Raw genomic sequence first — 18917 nt, 5'->3', positions numbered from 1 at the left:
AATATTCCACAGTCAACTGTCAGTTCTATCAGAACAAAATGGAAATTTTTACATTTATCTATTTAATGAAATTACCGAAGGATTAATTTTATTTAAGGGGTTTAATTACATAGCAACAAAGTTACCTTTGATGGCTAATTGCTGTCAAATTTAATATAGCTTAAATCAAAGTCAAATTTAAAAAAAAATATTAAATGTTATTATTGACTTTAATGAAGTTTAAACTACCTGGATCATGACTTGACCACATTCAGGACAGACAAACAAACATTGTAATCATAATAATATTCAGGATTACGGTTAAAATCATTGTTGCTATTTTCTACAAAATAAAATGGAGTTTGATTGTTTTTTATTAATGCAATTAATAGGTTTCTATCTATTTACCATCTGTCTGTCTCTACATTGACTCCCATTAAATATCTTAATTGACTTTTCAAGCAGATGGTTTGACCGGAAGAAGAATAAACCTGGTCTCAAATACATTTCAAACTAAGTGAGCCATCACTTCACAAAATCGCCGTGTAGCATTTATATCATTGGTCTATTATCTTATTGTAAAATATTATACTATATTATTACTTTTCACTAAATCTAAGCTCATTTTCAATGAACCTAAGACGGAAGACCCTTTAATTCACAGCTGAAATGTCTTATTTTGAAATTATCTTCCGGATGTATCGTCTCTGCGGGTCTGGGTTTCTCAGCAGTGATTTGTCGGTTTTCCGCGCTGGTGCTGCCTGATTCCTACAGCTCCGCCCACTATCACGGCGTGAACCGTTTTTGAACTGTGCGGGTTTCCACCCCCGCCCCGCAAACACGAACTGATGGAGGTTCGTCATCCCAAAGTCCAGAACAAATGTGCGGGGCCGGGCAGGCCCGCCAATCCCGGGGGTTTCCTAGACGGGCATGCCGACAAAAGGGACACATGTTCGGCGGCACACTCCGTCGACTTCCCGGTGTCGGTGGTTCTCCCAGCCGGCGGTACCGGAGAGAGAACCGGACTCCAAACACCCAAACAGTTCTGCTCTGTGCTCGGCAGGCCGCTCATAAGCTACACTATCCAGGCTTTCGAGAGGTAGGAGATGAAAATGTGCGGGAAAATAAACCAGTGAAGGGAAATTTCACACATTTCTGTGCACGGGCGGATTCACTGATAACCGGGACCGCGGGGCACACCTGCTGATAATGGGCACCTTGAACCCGAGCCCACCTTTTTTCAGTTCTATGTAAATTACTTTGGTGTTATTGGAGAATAAAATTAAACCTTTATTAATCCCAAGGGATTAATAATATACTTTTCTTAAACTTTATTAATACACTTTATTAATTTATTGGGATTAATAAAGTATAACTAATTCATCAAACCTGAATATTGAGGGTTTTTTTAAATTATGGAAATGTGACATATTTTCAGAAAGGTTATTTATATAAAAAAATCTACTTGTCTTGGACTAAAGGATAATGTCTTAACAAGAGCAACTTAAACAGATAATTATTTTATCTGGACACCACTGGGTATAAATTATATTTTAAAAACATTAATTCAAGAAAAGTTTAACTAAATATTTTGTCTAAGGAAGGCTGCTGGGTAGAACTCTATGGTAATTTGACACAACCTCCTCATATTCTCTATTCTATGGAGCCAAATTGGGGCCATAAATATTTGAAACCCAAATAAAACATTTTGATAAAATATTAGGGTTTGGTCCCCCCCAAAAATGTAAAATGTCCAAAACTTTTTGCTATTCTAAAATAAACTTAATTATTTTCAGCTTCAAGTGTTCTGTTTTTTTAGGTTTCAAAATGTAAAATTTAAATTTTTTTTTTCTTTTCAAACTTTTTTTTTTGTATCGGAAAATTTCAGTTTCAAAACTTTCGACCCTGTTGTGTCGTGTTGGGGCGGGGCTAACACGAAGGACCAATCAAAATTGATGAGGGTGGTAACCTCAGTCCTGGTGTGTTCACTGACTCTGAGAACTGTGAGAATTACAGTCTGAAAATGGCTGTTTACTATCATTGTCTGAAGTTGTCCATAGTCGGGTCTAAAAAGCAGAGTTTTATTGCGTTCAAACCGGACGTCCAAAATGCCGTTCTAGCCCGTTAAAGCAGCATCTTGTAGCATTATACAGACACATCCTGAAACGTGAATAGCTCCATACTATCCCTGTATGTACACTCCGTTGCTCTGAGCTTTAAAAGGGCTTTCTGACAAGGAGAACAATCAGAACAAAAAAATTATTTGGTTCCTTTGACTGTAAATGTTACTTAATCCATAGAAAATGGTTTACTTCTGGCTCCAACCAAATTCAGTCACTTTTTTCAGCGATACGGACGTCACCATGTTGGAGGCAGAAGTCTTCAGTACGCAGGGATTGGTCAAAGTCAACATTTCTATGGCCAATCAGGAGTGAGCTTGTTGGAAGGCCACGCCCCTACCTACCACTTGAAAGTGAGCTAAATGAAATCTGTCAAACATTTAGAATGTTGGAGGTTCAACCTACTTCTATCGAGGCATCTGATTGGACAGTTTATAATATCTATACATCTAGGATATAAATATAAATATAATATTTATATTATCAAGGGGATATTAAACAATGATTCATAGGAGAATGGTTATTCTGACCAATAGAAGTCTTTGGGATTTTGGCTTCTTGTAGCCACTTTGTGTTTGGAACACCAGGGGGAGGAGTCATTCTGTCCAGTGTTCATATACAGTCAATGCTTGGCACTCATATTCTCCAGGACAGAGTGAACATCTGTGGTTTGTGAGGAACGTAGTTGACCGTTCTGTGGAGATCTCAACATCTTTACGTTGCTTTTTGGTCTAACTCTTTCGTCATAAATCAGTTTTGATCCATCACTTCTTCTTCAGAGATGCCTTCTTCTCTATTCTGGTGTACGGTTATGTCTCAGTAGCAGCTCTCATGCTGGAAAACCGTTGTTGGCTTCTGCTCTTTCAGAGTTGGAATCGTCCTGCCGTCTGGCTGAGTTTCTTTTGTTGCCTGATATTGCAGACAGCAAATACCAGTTCATCTGTCAAACTCACTGGGAAGCTTTAGGATTCCTTTCATCTGTTTTGTGTTTATCAAGACTTTTTTTTTTTTAAGTGCTAAAAACTGCTGCGTTTTTCTGAATCTGGATTTCATTTTTCTTCACCGTTTGAGCCTGTAGAAACATGAATTCAGACTGACTTGGACCAATCACTGATGACGTCTGATTCCAACATGGTGGTGTCTGTATTGTGAAAAATGGCTTGATTTGGTTGGAGCCAGGAGTAAACTATTTTCCATCCATGACATCACTCTCACTCAGTCCAGATCTCAAGTACAGTCAATGGTCCAGTCCAGGTTAGGGCTGAGCATCACTGATCATTTCCAGAATGAATTCAATTCGATTTACCAGGGCCTGAATCCATTTCACTCACAATGTGTTTGGATTCCATTTTGATTTTTGCACATATGCTTTGAATTCTGGCTTTTTCAGAAGCTTTTTATCCTCTCCCGCCATGTTTGTTTCCAACTGAACACTTCAGATCTCGGAGGTTCTCTCGGGAGACGGGTACCGTCACCAGAAAATGATTTTTTTATGGCAGAAAGCAAAATGGACAAAGATTGATCTTCAGTTTGATGGATGGATTATTTGTTAACTCCATATCTATCAATCCCAGCCCTAGTCCAGGTCCATTCTTGTCTCAGCAGCTTCACCGTTGTGCTCCCTCACAGGGTGTCGTGGATTCAGCGCATTGTGGTTGTTGTCGCCAAAGAGAGCATGGATCTGATGGTGGACATCATCCGGCGGTTCCAACATGAGAAGGTCCAGGTGGTGTCGGGTGGCTCGACTCGTCACCGCTCCATATGCAATGGAGTGATGGCGCTGGGCGAGGACGGGGAGGGAATGGCGCCGGACAGACCCGGGGTGGTCATCATCCACGACGCCGTGCGGCCGTTTGTGGAGGAGGAGTTTCTACACAAGATCGCCACGGCCGCCAGAGAACACGGGGTAAGAAGTGGAACATGTTTGGTCAGATTTTAAGAGCTGAGGTTCAGTTGGAGTCAGGATTAATATGGGATCAAATCAGGATCAGCCTAAAGTGAACGAGAAAACAAAGTGAAAATTTGAAGAAATTTTTTTGAACATTTGAAAGAAGTTTTACACTCAAAATGTTGGAAACTTGAAGAGATTGTTTGTATATTTTTTATTTAATAGAAACAGTATAATTGTGAAAGTGTGTGTGTTTTTTTAAACATTTCTAGAATTAAAAAAAAAGTTTTGTGCATACGTGTCATGGAAACACTGCTCCCTGTTTTTTCATCAGACTCATGGCTGGTAAACTATTTCAAACATAAAAAGCAGTTTTGTCAGAGATTCTGCATCTTTTATCCTGAAACTGATCCTCATGAAGCAACTCAAACAAAACAGACCTTCATAGAGTAAAAGGTTGATCCCCTCTTAACACTAAAGAATTTGACATCACAGACCAGCAGTTTCTAATGTGAGCACGTCCAGTCCAACTGAGTTCATTTTAAGGGCTGGGGGGTTAAACATTTCTAAGTTCAGAAACAAGACCAAATTTCTTTTTAACCCTTTGACTGTAAACGTCTAATATTGCTTGAGAAGTTTTCTTTAAAGAAAGTGTCAAATTCTTCTTCCACTTTTGTGTTTTGACACAGGCGGCGGGAGCTATCCGACCTCTCGTTTCCACGGTGATCGCCACCACATCCGAGGGTTTCCTGGATCATTCTCTGGAGCGAGCCAAGTACAGAGCCAGCGAGATGCCTCAGGGTTTCAGCTACGACGTGATCCGTCAGGCCTATGAGAGGGTAAGGTCTGTTCTCTGCTCCATCAGAAGATGCTGTGAATGTGTTTGTGAAGCCACAGCAGATCCACGTGACAGAAGTGAAGAACCCACACCGAACTGATCAGAAGTTTGTACCAAAACAGACAAATTTAGCCTCAGTTTGCTGTTGATGATCATTTATAACATCTATGTTTTAGTGGATCTAGGCTTGCTCACATGTGGCAGAACTGTGGTCAGAAGGTGAAGGAGGAGGACGATCAGGAAGGGACTGTTGTTAGACTGGACTGTCGTTGGGTCAGAAATGCAGGATTCTTGACTGAACTGAGATTGTTTGGAGAAGATGGGAATCCACGCACAGAGGAGCTGAAGAGGTTTTGTTTCTCCAGCCGTTAGTTCCTCAGAGGTAGAGCTGCCACAATTATTTTAACAAAAACTGAAAAAAACCTAAATTAGCCAAAGCAGCTGAAATATTAGCCTAACTCCAAAATAGCCTAAAAAATAAAAAAAGCCTAATTTGGCCAAAGAAGCAAGCATGCAGCTAAGTTATTAGCTTAACTCCAAAACAGCCTAAATAACCTTAATAAATGCCAAAATAGTCCACAAAGCTACCAGAATGCCGTTATAACTTTCAACAGCTCTAGAACTCTCTTCCCTCTGATCTACAGAACATGGACTCACTCCCTCAGTTTACCAAAAACCTCAAACTCACTTCTTCAGACTGGCATATCCACCCTAATTTAATGGAATTCTTACTACATTTTATACGTTTTATTTTTTTTAAGCTGTATACTATGTTTTGTTTTATCTGTGGGGCGACCTTGAGTGTCCAGAAAGGTGCCATATAAATAAAATTCATTATTATTATTAACTTTACTACACATGACTCCGTATAATATTAAGTAACGACTAATCGATGATTAAATTAGTCGTCGACTATTTTAATCATCGATCAGTTGTTGATTAGTCGACTAATCGTGGCGGTCCGACTCAGAGGGTTCTTTAGGTAAACCTTTGGAGAGAAGAAATGCTCAGCTGAAGTCTCGTTTGAAGTTATTTTTGTTCCTGGCACACGAGGATCTTCAGCCTCATGTTGGCTTTGGCCTCATCAGAAAATGAGCTCATGCTTCTGCTGCAGCTTAAGGCCAGTCGAGTTAAAACCAGAACAAACTGAGGTTCTGGGAGAACAGAAAGTGAGACGGATCCGTCCGCTCAGCGCTGTAGGACATACTCATGGAAAAACGTCACATTTGGGTTTGACGTCCATTGAGAGGAGGAGACACAAAAGGCCAGAGCCTCCGTCCATGTCAGGGAGGTCTTTGTGTCTGAGAAATGAAGCTGAAGCTAATGTTACCAGGAACTCCAAATCCTGTTTCTGTTGGAGGTTTTATCTGGTCTACCTGCACCTCAGAGCGGTTCTCTTTCAGGACTTCATTCATCCTAAGAGAAACTGGATTATAAAGAAGTCAAACCTTCTTTGTAGAATCATAGAATTTGTCATTGAAACAGGAGTTCCCCAAAACTCAAGTGAAGTTTTTGCAAATCACTTTGTTTTTGTTAACTTTAAATGTAACCAAAGAAAAAGGGGTGGGGCTAGTGGAGGCAAACTAACACATGAGAGCTTTTCTTGTAAAAACAGAGGAAGAATTCCCATGAATCTCATGAAACTAATGATGAACGTTCCAAATCCTAATAGAGAAAGATAAGACTCCAACAGCTAAAGAAAACAGTCTGAAGTTTCTCCTGAAACATATGAGGATGGCAGCAGAGTGTTCTGATCCTCTACCGCTGAGAAGGAGTTTTACCAAAGATCAGGGAGGAAGAGTTCAGAAACCTTCTTCAGATTCACTTCAGATGTTCTGAAACCAACAGTTTAAAGAATCCACTGTTATCCTAGTCTGTCGTTAGGAGTGAGAGTCATGAGATTCATGTGCTTTGGGTATCCGCCGGTGGGATTAGGAGACCATGATTTCACCTAATGAGAACCTATTGTCAACAATCACCCCACCCCCCACAGTGCACCGAGACCGACTTCGAGTTCGGCACCGAGTGTCTCCATCTGGCTCTGCAGTACTGTGGCACCAACGCCAAGCTCATCGAAGGTCCGCCGACGCTGTGGAAGGTGAGCTCATCGCGGTCTGTCGACATGTTATCCATCTGCACACCTGCCGTTCATTTATCACTCCCAATGACGTCTGGTGAGTCCATCGATGTTCTCATGCTGTGTCCAAAACTGGAGGAAGCAGGAAAAAAGCTCCAATTCTCACCATGTAAGCAGACCTTCAGTCCTCAGAAAACCTCGACTTTCCTGAAGCTCCGTCTGTGGTTCAGACTTTCTGGAGAAGTTTCTGTAAGATCAGCTCCAGAAATGATCAAATAAAACACGTATTCTTCTTTTTAAACACTTGAAAGAAACGACTGCTTTGGATTGGTGGTTATGTGAACTCTGTCTGCTGAGTATGCCTGTTGGTATCAAAGGTCATCCTAAAGTCACATTTACCTCAAAATATGTTATCCTTTAAGCTGCCTTATTGTTGATTTTGTTCTGATAATAAAAGGAGGTCACATGACCTCTGATGATCCTGATGTAACCAAACCTCTACAGTGGACCCTCGTTTATCGCATGATTTATGTTCTAGAAAGAAGAAGAGCAAATCTGCAAAATATTCACCTTTATTTTTTCAATAATTCCAGATGACATTTTATCCGTTTAACTCAGACAAATGTAAACGTTTTCAGACTTTTCTGTGTTAATTAAACTCTCAGAGTTCAAACCTTCACAGATAAATTCTGTAGCATTACCACAGAGGTATCCAGTGGACGTAGGCAAAGGGCGAAGTGTATTTCATGCAGCTCAGGATTATAGAATGAAAACACAGATCTGATCGCTCTTAAAGATTCAGATTCTGTACATGGGGACGCAGCGTGAAGGAGATTGATTGACTAGGTCAACAGCCAATCAGGACGCAGAACACAATACGCTGTTGATAACAAATTGCACTCAAAAATTTGTGAAACTGCAAAAGGTGAATCCTGTTATAGTGAGGGAAGACTGTAAATTATGAACCAGCGGAAACGTCTTTAGCTAAAATAATAGATCTGTGATTTGACCTCCAGGTGACCTACAGAAAGGATTTAGCTGCTGTGGAGTCAGTCATCAAAGGTGAGTTAAAGTCCGTCCTTTCACTGGTTTCCGCATGCTTTGTATAGAGTCGATGTTTCCCTTCTTTAAAAGGGGGGGGGGCTCAGACGGCTTAAAGCCAACAAACGCCCCGAACAGGCGAGTTCTGCCCGTCTTTGTGGGGAGTCAAAGGCGACACAGAAGTGAGCCGGTCGCTGTTCTACGTGGGAGAAATTCCTTTGTGGGCTTGTTTACCTCCATATGAACAGGGCGGGAGACCGCAGTCGGTGAATGCTGGGGGGGGGGCAAGTCAGGACAAGGGACGCCACCACAACCAGAGCAGTGGAGATAAACACAGCCCCGTATTTCACCCCACCAGCACCTGGGCCACCATGGACCTGTTAGACGGCGACATGAGTGGAGCGGCCATCACCTCTTGAGTGAATGAGGTCATGGCGTGGTTCCAGAGAGATGCTATGACCCCTCCCCTGACCTCAGACTAGGGGAGGGGTGTCATACTCAATCGCACAAGGGGCCAAAATGCAAAACACACTTTAGGTCGTGGGGTGAAAAGGACAAACATTTATTGAAGACTCTAAAACGACATTTTTAAAACTTTAAAACCGGAACTTTTTAGCAATATTACGAACTGGATGCTGTATATAGCATTAATGCTAGCGTGAATGCAGTAAGCTGAATTTGGCTGCTGAAGATGCTGAAATCGAGAGCTAAAAACTCTGAAGCTGATGGCTGAAAACATTGAAGTTAATGGCAAGCTCAAATATGAGCTAAATGCCAAATTAGCCAAAGAAACATAACAAAAAAAACCCCCAAAAAACTTAAGTTAGCCAAAACAGCGTGTTGCTGAAAAAAATAGGTAAACTTCAAAATAGCATAAAAAACTGAAAAAAGCTTAAATTAGCCAAAACAACTAACTTGTAAAAAATAGCTTTAATTCAAAACAGCCTGAAAAAACTTTAAAGAAATCCTAAATTAGCCAAAACAGCTACCATGCAGCTGAAATATTAGCTAAACTCCAAAACAGCCTAAAAAAATCTTAGTAAATGCCAAAATAGTCCAAAAAGCTGCAGAATATCAATTTTTAAAACTTTGAAACCTTTTAACAGAATTCTGAATAATAAAAAGTCAGGAATATTATTCCAGAATGAATAAACTTAAACCTTAAATTACCTTCAATATTTTACTCTTCATAAAAATATATTTTGTCAAAATTATACAAGTTAGAAATAAGCTCACATTAACATCGGGACATTAATAATAAAATAAAATGATCTGGAGGGCCGGATAGAATTATCCAGAGGGCCGGATCCGGCCCCCGGGCCATGATTTTAACATATGAGGTCTAGAGGGAGGACTAAAAAGGAGGCCATAACATGAAACCGGACACCATGAACATGAGGAACACAGTTTTATTAAAGAAAAGAGGAAACTGTGTCCTGTAAAGAAACAAAATGAAATATTTAGTGTGCTGGTAAAAATAGAAATGGAAAACAGAGAGATTAGAATCTCGGCCAAACAGAATATAAATCATGGAGACTTCTATGTTGACCGTCAGTCAGTAGCTCCCTGCTAAGGCTGCTTAATTGGATCTAACTAACAAAAACAAACAAAGCAAGCTCCCAAATAAAAGGTCCAACTCTAAACTAAAACAACAAAAGCCAGCAGTATAAGACTGCTGAGGACAGAAAGGTGGAAAAATAACCAAACAAACCAGCTCAGATCAAAGACCTGCTCTCTGACGGCCTCCTCCGGCTTAAATACCTGGCAGGTGCTGATCAAGCTCATTAGCTCCACCTGCCAGGTGAGCAGAAAGACACGTCAGATACAGAACACCAGCCTCCAGTTTGAGGAAGGGTGCTGGGCTTTAGGCGGGTCGTCCCGTCAGCGAGACGCTGGAGGTCTGCGATGAGATGATCGTCTCAGATCGTCGGGGTTTAATTACATCAGTGGCGTTTCTGATTCAGCGTCTGTCTGCAGTTTTATGGCCGTTTTTATGTTCTGTACATCCAACCTCGTTCATTTTTCTCTTTTACGGCTCTGCCATGTTTAAACGGAGTCTTGAATTAAGTTTATTGCTTCACTTGCTGAGTCTTGTATACTTTTATCTCTGAGAGGAATTTCCTGCTGCTTTGATTTGCTGGTCCAACTCCCCCTGTCCTGCTGAAGGCTGTCTTTATCAGCTGGACACATCAAACCAGAGGCTGAGTCTGCAAACGATGTCTCAGAGGCTCCATTAAAATAGTGCCAGTGAGAAATGCTGTCAAGCTGCAGCCAAAGTCATCCCCTCTTTGTTCAAAGACAACGTCTATTTATGCTGAAGGACATACCTGAGGAAGGACTGCAGCATCTTTTCTGCACCTCCAGTGTGTTTGAGCAGCTTAAGGCTGCCATTCAACCTCCACAAAGCCCTGATCCGTGCAGTTTACCCAGACTCGCTCTGCTGTTTGCCTTGGATCTTTTACAATACAGGTAGAGAAAGGTGTGCGGCTGCTTCCTCTTCCTTTTCCGCTGCAGTGAAAGATCAAACCAAATCTGCTCCTTTGGAATCAGCCGGCTGAGCCAAAGCAAACGGCTGCGGTTCACACGAAGCTTTCAAGAGATTTCTTCATTCATTTGGTGTCAGAGGGTGAAGCGGTTGATCAATGCGGAGCCATTCACAGATGAAAAATCACCTCATGTTTCCTGTTATACTAAATATGTTAAATCAACACAGTTAAACCTCAGGGGACACACAGGATTACACAGATCGACTTTAAAACAATTTAGCTCTTTGTGCTTTCACCGTGGAGAACATCTTTCTGATTCACCGCTAAATCACAAGAGGTTTGGGAAGAATATTATAAAACACTTTTGAAAAACTCACAACATAAAGCCGCCTCAGTTAGAGTCACTGAATCCTAATGGATCTGAGAACATTCTTTAAGCTCACAACATTTTGTTCATCAGTGACGACACGCCCTGCAAAGCTCACATCTGAGTTTCTCTGCTTGGAGAAATACATCTCCTAAGTAGAAGTATACACAGCTAAAGCAAACAGCCAGAGCTCAAGGTCTGGCCGGGAAATAATGGCAAACATCGATGGAGGTTGTACATAACACGGACCTTTCATAGAATCCCAATATGGAGCGTCCATATTCAGAGGATCTGCAATCCCCCACAGCTGGATCTCAAAGTTAGTCTAGAACAGTTGAAGCATGAAACAACGCTCACAAATAGCTTGGATGATTTAAATCAGCTTTAGTCACATACAGCCGGTGGACCCAAACGGGTTCTGTAGGTTCTCCGGTCCGTGGAGGGTCGTAGAGCGGAGCGGCTGCATTTTATAAGGGCCAATACCATGATTTTCTTTAAGTCCTTCAGAGTAAACTATATCCATGTAAGTGATCATATATTACCTTTGGAACACTAAAAACACATTTATGAAATATGAGTTATTTTTGAGAACTCTTTTCATACTCTGATGTAAAATGACTCGATCTCTGAGGCTCCGCCTTTCACTCCTTGAGGGTGCCGCCCATTTCATGACATCCTCCTAGAGCCATCCTCATCAGTGTGTCACCACGAAGAAAACATACATTTTATTGAAAATATTGATGTACATACTGTGCAGCGCCGGAATGTATCCCCAAATTTTGGTACAGAAGGGAATGGTGATGGCTACTGGGTTCATTTTGGAGTCAAATTTGGTCAAAAAAATGCACCAGATGAACATATCAGGATTTATTGAAACAAAGAAAACATTGTTCTGATTAGCACTGGCTGTGACGCTTCTGTTCTCTTTGAAGCATGATCAATCTACGTATCAAAAATTATTTTCACGCGTACCTTCCTGCCTTTGCTCAATAAACTGTGTTCAAACCAGTTCTCCCAATTCATCACTCGCTTTCTCCACCAGGAAATAGTCTACTCCATTTCTCGACCGTTTGTTTTGTGTATCTCTGCACAGAGGACTGTAACCTGCTCCGTCTCTCTTCAGAGTCGCTGTCCGAGTCCGCCTGCATGATCACTGGAGGACGGGCGTCCGCCGCGGCGCTGGCTGAGGCCTTCCAGAAGGCAGCTGGAGCTCTGCATATGGTGCGTTAGCAAACCTCCACACCTTCAGTCTGTCTGCGTTCAGTCTGGGAGCTCCTCATGGGTGGCCCGGCCTGGATTCTTGCTGCTGCCGCAGACCCGTCATGGTCGACATGTTTCCCTCTTTCATTCCCCGATACTCATGACAGTCAAATACCAACCATAGTCTGCTTAAATAATGGAGTGTTAGTGAAGACTCCTGGCTTCATCTTCCTCCTACTTCACCTCAGTTAACCTCAGCATTCCCTCCAGACTCCATCATTGCTGTTTCATCTCATTTCCATTTTACTCTGCAGGATTCTTCCACTCCGACAGCAGGAGCTTCTGTTAAAAACAGGAAGAAGGGACAGTTTTAGAATCAACATGTGACTCCTGAAGCATTCTGCAGCGGTTGGGAATATTGACAGACGAGCATATCTAAATGAATTTATGGGACTCGCCGCTCCAGACGGACGTGAACTGCAGGGGGGGGTCTTACTCAAGCTCTAACCGTCTCCTCACTTCACCAGATGTGCTTTTTCTGTACTTTGTTTCAGGTTGATATGAAGTTAAGAGCTCCACAAACATAAACTTTGGTCAATTGTTGTTAGAAGTTTTTCATGAATTGAATGTACCAAGAATCTCATCTTAGCTGCTTCACCTGAACCTCTGGCCAATGATTGGTCACTTATGGTTGTTGGGATGGACAGCTTCAGGAATAACTCTTCTTGAAAATGAGAATGTTTGGACGTCTCACAAAAAGCAACAATCAAAGCATCAAGTCGCACAAAACTGAAGAGCAAATAAGCATAACTCCATGTCCAAACATGGTGGTGAGGTCCATGGGTTTGGATCACTTTTGTGTTTTTATACCAGCACAATAATTAATTACACAAAATCAAGATTCAAGATCAACTTTATTTATCCCCGCAGGGAAATTCAGTAAAAAAGTCCGTCCTTCAAACAAATTCAAAGTCCATCCATCTCGTGACTTATGTACAGTTGTTGTAAACAGTACTATAGTCAGAAGAAAAAACACTCTAAATCCTAAAGTACAGTTTACTGTAAACAATAACACAAAGTAAAAGCTGCAGACTGAAGTTAACACTTGATTAATGACTGTTAAGATGCACACAGACCCTAAATAAATTGGTTTTAAGTTGAATTTTAAAGCATTAAAGAGCCTATTTTACATTTATTTGGAGGGAGAGCTGCAGGCTCCGCCCCCTCAATAGTAAGACAAGCATATGGATTTGAGGCGGATGGCGGATCAGGATCTGTGGGAATGAAAAGGAATGGAGAAGATCAGCCAGAAATGACTTCATAATCTGCCTGGAATGCCACTTTTTCCTCTTATTCCTGAAGTTTAACTCTAAAGACAAATATGAAAAAGGTCACAGAGTTTGTCTGCAGTCCATGAACCTAAAAAATATACATATGTTCGTGGTAACTCGGATCATAAATAACTTTATCTTTGATTTTAATCTCTATTTAATTAGAAAACATACATTATTCTGTTTTGTTTGAGTCCAAAAGTAAATGGATGTTTGAGAGGAAAAAAGCACAAGAAGTTCAACTCTAAAAGACAAGCCAAAGCTCCTCCTCCTCCCCCTCTTCTCCACATCACCATTAATCCTCTTATCTTGATGTATTTGTTCAGAAAAAAGTAAAAGCTCGCCATCATTTATCAACTTCTTTTTATAAATCCCTTTAATCTGCTGAATCATTTTTCACTTAGAGCAAATAAAGTCAGAACATTTTCCTATTTATCAGCTCAAACCTTTTTAGTGCATTTCACTGAGCAAGTTATTGCAGCACCATCACGTTAATTATAAATGTATGTGGACCTAAAGTTTCTTCTTATTATTATTCCTAAACGTTTGCAGTTTTCTTGGCTCCTTAAACAAACTTTGACTCCTGACACGGAAACTCCATTCATTCATTCATTCATTTGTTCGTTCGTTCGTTCGTTCGCTCGCTCGCTCACTCGCTCACTCGCTCACTCGCTCACTCGCTCACTCGCTCACTCACTCACTCACTCACTCACTCATTTCTCCAGAACTTCAGAGCCGTTATCAGCAGATGTTTCATCACATCTCCCTCCCCACAGCCCCCATTGGTTGATCACTGTGGAGATTAAACCATCGACTGTCTCTGAGAACTGGACTGAGTGACCAAGTGGTAGGGGTGTGGCCTTCCAAAAAGCTCACTCCTGATTGGCCAGAGATGTAGCCATAAAAATGATGACTCAGCCAAATCGCTGCTTACTGATCGGGGGGCGGGCCAAAAATGATTGCTAGATGATCTTGGTGCCAAAGCAAAACCCAACTTCAGTAGAGATCTATAAAGTGGACCCGATGGTGCATTTGTTGTCGTTAGCGTTGATTAGTTTGTCACAGGCGGGCCACTCAACCACAGCCGTTTCTGAAGCTGAAAAATCTGATTGATGGCAGGAGAGCAGGTGTGTGTTCACGCTGAATGATTGAGGAAGTGTCTGAAACAGAAAACAGGCTCCTGCAGTCTAACCTCAGACACATTCAGACCGGGGCGCAGCCGCACCCGCCTCACCGGTTATCAATCACACCGCCTCTCTTCCAGGGGCTGGACCCCATCCCAGATGTGACGGCAGAGAACTCCAGGTATCTGCTGAAGGAGGCCAACTTCATCCAGGTTTCTGTGAGTTTCCATTTCAGCACAAACTCAAGTGATGTGAAGCAGATGAACATCGATGGTATCAGCTCTGATTTGTCTCCAGATAAATGATCAATGTCTGTCTGAAGTGGAGGCTTTAATCCAGGCTTTGGAGGAGGCCAATCCAGCTCTTCTTCACCCGCTGGTCGTCATCTGGGTGAGTTTGTGCTGAATAACAGACTCTGGAGCTGCAGGAGCTTCTTAGGAACGAAGATGGAAAAGGAAGGTCATGTTTGACCTCAAACTGTTAGTAGAATTTAATTGTTCATCATATCCGTCTTTCATCAGTCAAAACTAGTTTAATTGAAGGTCTGTTTGTCTGAGAGTTTGTCAATCACTTCTAGTCCGTTCATTGTGTTGAAGTTCTAGACAATCCTGCAATAGTGGGCGGGCTCATGTAAGACCGATGACGGGGGGGGGCAAATATCTGGATTCATAGCAGTTTGACACGTCGCTGCGTCGCATCAGCCAATCAGGAACTCCGCGACGTTTTCAGTGACCCGATCAACGAGTAATAAAACAAATCCAATACGAGCGTTTTGTCCAGAACTTCCATCCATATTCTTAACTTTTGGGCGAAGGCGGGACACGCTTTGGACGGATCAGCAGCCTGTCGCAGCGCGGCGGTTCTCTGGCTGCAGCCAGCCTCCCGGGCTTCAACGGAGACAGACGGTCGCTGCGAGGAGCAGCCTGGTCGGGTCTGATGTTTCTTCTTTTTGTCAAGACAATAATAAAAAAATCCTCTCAGGTTAATACGGGACAGCCTTTAAACTCAGTCACAGAGACACAGAAACACCGTGGAGGCAGCTGTCATCCAAAGCCCCGGTAACGAGAAAATCTTTGAAGGATTTCATTTCTTTGTAAATTTTTGTAGAACTCTTCGCAATAAATAAACCTGATCTTTCAACTTCATCATCAGTGTCTTCCACTCGTTGGAAGTGTGACATCCACAGACACTCGAATACAGCCGTGGCATCAAGCTCAGGATCCTGTTTGACAGGCAGCGAGCAGCGAGTGGCGGGCCGCCGGTTTGCGTCTCTGATGTTCGGGAGCTCTGATTTAATAGGAACAGCCAAGTCGATGATAATGTGTTGATTTGGGAAGATGTAGGCATTATTTTTATTATTGAAGTACCGAAATTGGCACCAATTAGGAACCGGAACTGAAACAATCGGTGTGCAACCCTACCCCCCACAGACCCGGACAACCCAAAAACCACCAGCACCAGTACGAGTCACCCCCTCGTACAGATGCATAGGACTAAAGCTTTAGCAACATGTAAACCTTAAGAGTTTGAGCCAAACCGGAACTGCTTTAAAACTTCATAACTTTGTTTGCTTTCTTTGGAATCTCCACAGCTTCATCTCACTGAGGTCATTCATCAGATTTTGAAGAAGAAATGACAAAACAATTAAAAAAAATCATTTGTCAGTACAGAAACTCAAGAGTTTGGTCATGATGACACAGTGATCCAAAGCTTTCTGAGGAGAAAGAAAGGATCCTCAAAAGGCCGCGGGGACGGTCATCATATCATCAGTCAAACAGCATCCGCTCACTCTCAACATACAGAACACAAACCTCCTGTTTGGAAATGTTTCTATGGTTCTGCTGGTGGTTTTAGATGCTTGTGATCACTGAAGACGAGGCGTCTGACGGCAGCACGGCGGCACCAGCATCTGCACTCATGGACATGGCCTCAACAGCCAAGCTCCACCAAATCCTGCTTTATGGGATCCAGTTTCATCAGTCCGAGGTAAGAGCTTTGTCTTTTCTTCACCTCTTCTCTTTTGTCTTTTTTCACTAAAGAGGGCTCAAGAGTTCCCAGGAATGTAAATTAAAGAGAAGCTAAACAAAACAAGATGGAAAATGTCCTTTCAGGGTCTTGTTCCCATGGCTAGCATGGCTGCAGGCCTGTTGCTGTCTTTTATCAGCCTTCTCTGCTGGCTGGTGTGCATGCTGCCTTTTGTTTGATCAGCAGAGCGATTCTCCTCGGCTGCATGTGTGGAGCCGTGTGGCTGGAGCGGATGCTAACAGCGGAGCTTCACGCAGCGTTAGCATGGCTCATGTAGACCAGGAGCTAAAGTCGCAGTCTTTAGAGTAAAAAACACAAAATCTGGAAACAATAGATTAACAACAAAAACTAGATTTTATCAATCATTTGATGTTTTTAAAAGATAAAAAGAAGCTGGATAACATGAACATAATTGTCTAATATGGTTACCATGCTTGGATGCAACAGATTGAACTGTTTATAATAGTTGGGAAAAGTTTGTGACATTTTTTCTATGACTTTTTGTTATGTTTACAATGTTATTCCTCCTGGAGAACCCATGTCAAGATGTACAGGTTTTAACGCAACAGGCAAACCTCATATCATCACACTTCCACCTCCGTGTCTGACTGTTGTATGATGTTCTTTTTTTTTTTTCATTAAGAAGGAAGTTTTATTTTGTAAAACTGCTCGATTCTGTTCATAACATCCTCTTTGGTCATGTGACCTAAAGCGGCTAGCTGGATTGCTAAGTTAGTAACCTAAATCTAAAAAACTAACAAAAGCCAAACAATAAAAAACGTATTTGTAAAGTTTGTTCTGGGAGACGTGATCCAGTAAGGAAGCTGAAGAAGAGCCTTTGACTTCAGAGAACAATAAAACTGCTGTTTACAGACAAAACTGGGAGTTTTCCTCCACATACAGAATTATGGAGACAGCTGTCCTCAAGCTGCTCTGGCTAATATGTGGCGACAGACTCAACTGTGTCACACACGGATAATAAAGTTTAGACAAAGTGGATTCGTATTATATTTAGAAAATACAAGTTTTATGACGGTTGTGTCGTTTTATTTTGGTTTATTCATCCATACCACCTTAAAAGTCAGGCGTAGCTGAAGCTAGCATCTGGTTGCTAGCCTCCACTTTGACGTTAACGGGAAAATCTTCATCACAAAGTTCAAACATTTTACAATGAAGATTTCATCAAATATAGTTGCTGATTTGAGGAAACTTGTTGAAGGAACACTTGGGTATTTTCCTACAGCAAGGCTGAATTCAGAAACTTTAGCTCAGAAAATGTTTCTTTGTGTTGGAAAAATACACAGTGAATGAGGATTTAGGATCTGTTTGTCCTGAAAGATAATCGGTGTCTGATTGATGTTAAAATGGGGAAAAAAACGACTTCTACAAATCAGCAACTTTGTTTCATTGAATCTTCATCATCTGTAAAAAAAAATCTGATATTTTTAGACTTTCTAAATTCCTTGTAGTGGCATTTTATTTTGAAAATAGATTTTCAGAAATCAAAAGCTAAAAAAGATTAACTAATATTGTCTAGTTTAAACCGGTCCGTGGCCTGAAAACGGTCGGAGGAACTCTGGCCTAGAAAACAGGTCTCAGACTCCAGGCCTGAAGGGCTGGGGTCCAACACGTCCTTCTAACTCACCTGAAGCTCCTCATTGGCTAAGCTCACCTGATCCAGGTAATCAGCAGCAGGTGAGGCAGGATTTCTTAAGAACCAGCAGGATGTGGAGGAGGAGATGTTTGGGGACTCTTGACAACATTAGTCCTGAGGTTTGTGGATCATCTAGATCAGGGATCTGCAACCTGCAGCTCCAGGCCACCTGTGGCTCTTTTACCCCTCCATTAGGGCTCCCTGGTTGAAGAAAAAAATGTATTTTTCATTTGAAAAAGTAACTGTAAAGTGAGAAAAAGTGAAGTAAACTAGTTCAAATTTTATCCAATTCATTCCCAAACAGATGGACAGTAATGATGGACCAATTAAAACATTTTGACTGATTTTTGAGCACCGGTCAGTAAGCACAATCAGACTTAAGGTGTACCTGATTATAGGGCGGATTTTCTATTTTTGAGCAGATTCGAGGATTTTAAGTGCATCTTATGCTTCAAAGAATACAGTAAGGGTCACTTAATTAGCTTACATTTAATTTTTGTTAGTTAGATTTACACATTTCTAGCCGAGATGTATTGACGACAATACGATAAACTGTTCTTGTGTTGTTGTTTTTTTAAACCATTGGTGACATCACACAACCTACTATTACATTTGCTGCATCAAAATTATCCTATTTAATGTAAACCTCTGCTAAAAGTCATTAAGTATTTAAAAAAAGCAGTTTTCTCCTTATGTTTTTATTTTATTTATACCAAGAAAATCTTAACCATCATTAGCTTTAAATAACCAAAAACTAGATATATTCACACTAGAGTTATCTGTGATA

General features: G+C 41.5%; 1 protein-coding gene across 1 annotated transcript in view; it reads left to right on the top strand.

The window, feature by feature from the left end:
- Window positions 1–671: 671 nt before the first annotated feature.
- Window positions 672–18917, top strand: part of crppa (CDP-L-ribitol pyrophosphorylase A) — a gene marked incomplete in the record, with an annotated part of 44723 nt that continues 26477 nt past the window's right edge. The window contains 9 exon segments of the mRNA XM_024258610.2: window positions 672–1078; window positions 3729–4005; window positions 4677–4826; window positions 6819–6923; window positions 7919–7964; window positions 11920–12017; window positions 14592–14669; window positions 14749–14841; window positions 16306–16437. Coding sequence (XP_024114378.1) covers window positions 828–1078; window positions 3729–4005; window positions 4677–4826; window positions 6819–6923; window positions 7919–7964; window positions 11920–12017; window positions 14592–14669; window positions 14749–14841; window positions 16306–16437 — 1230 coding nt within the window.

This window comes from Oryzias melastigma, linkage group LG16 (assembly GCF_002922805.2).
Source record: "Oryzias melastigma strain HK-1 linkage group LG16, ASM292280v2, whole genome shotgun sequence".
NCBI lineage: Eukaryota > Metazoa > Chordata > Actinopteri > Beloniformes > Adrianichthyidae > Oryzias > Oryzias melastigma.
The sequence above is the reverse complement of the archived record's forward strand: the minus strand, read 5'-3'. Positions and strand labels throughout refer to the sequence as shown.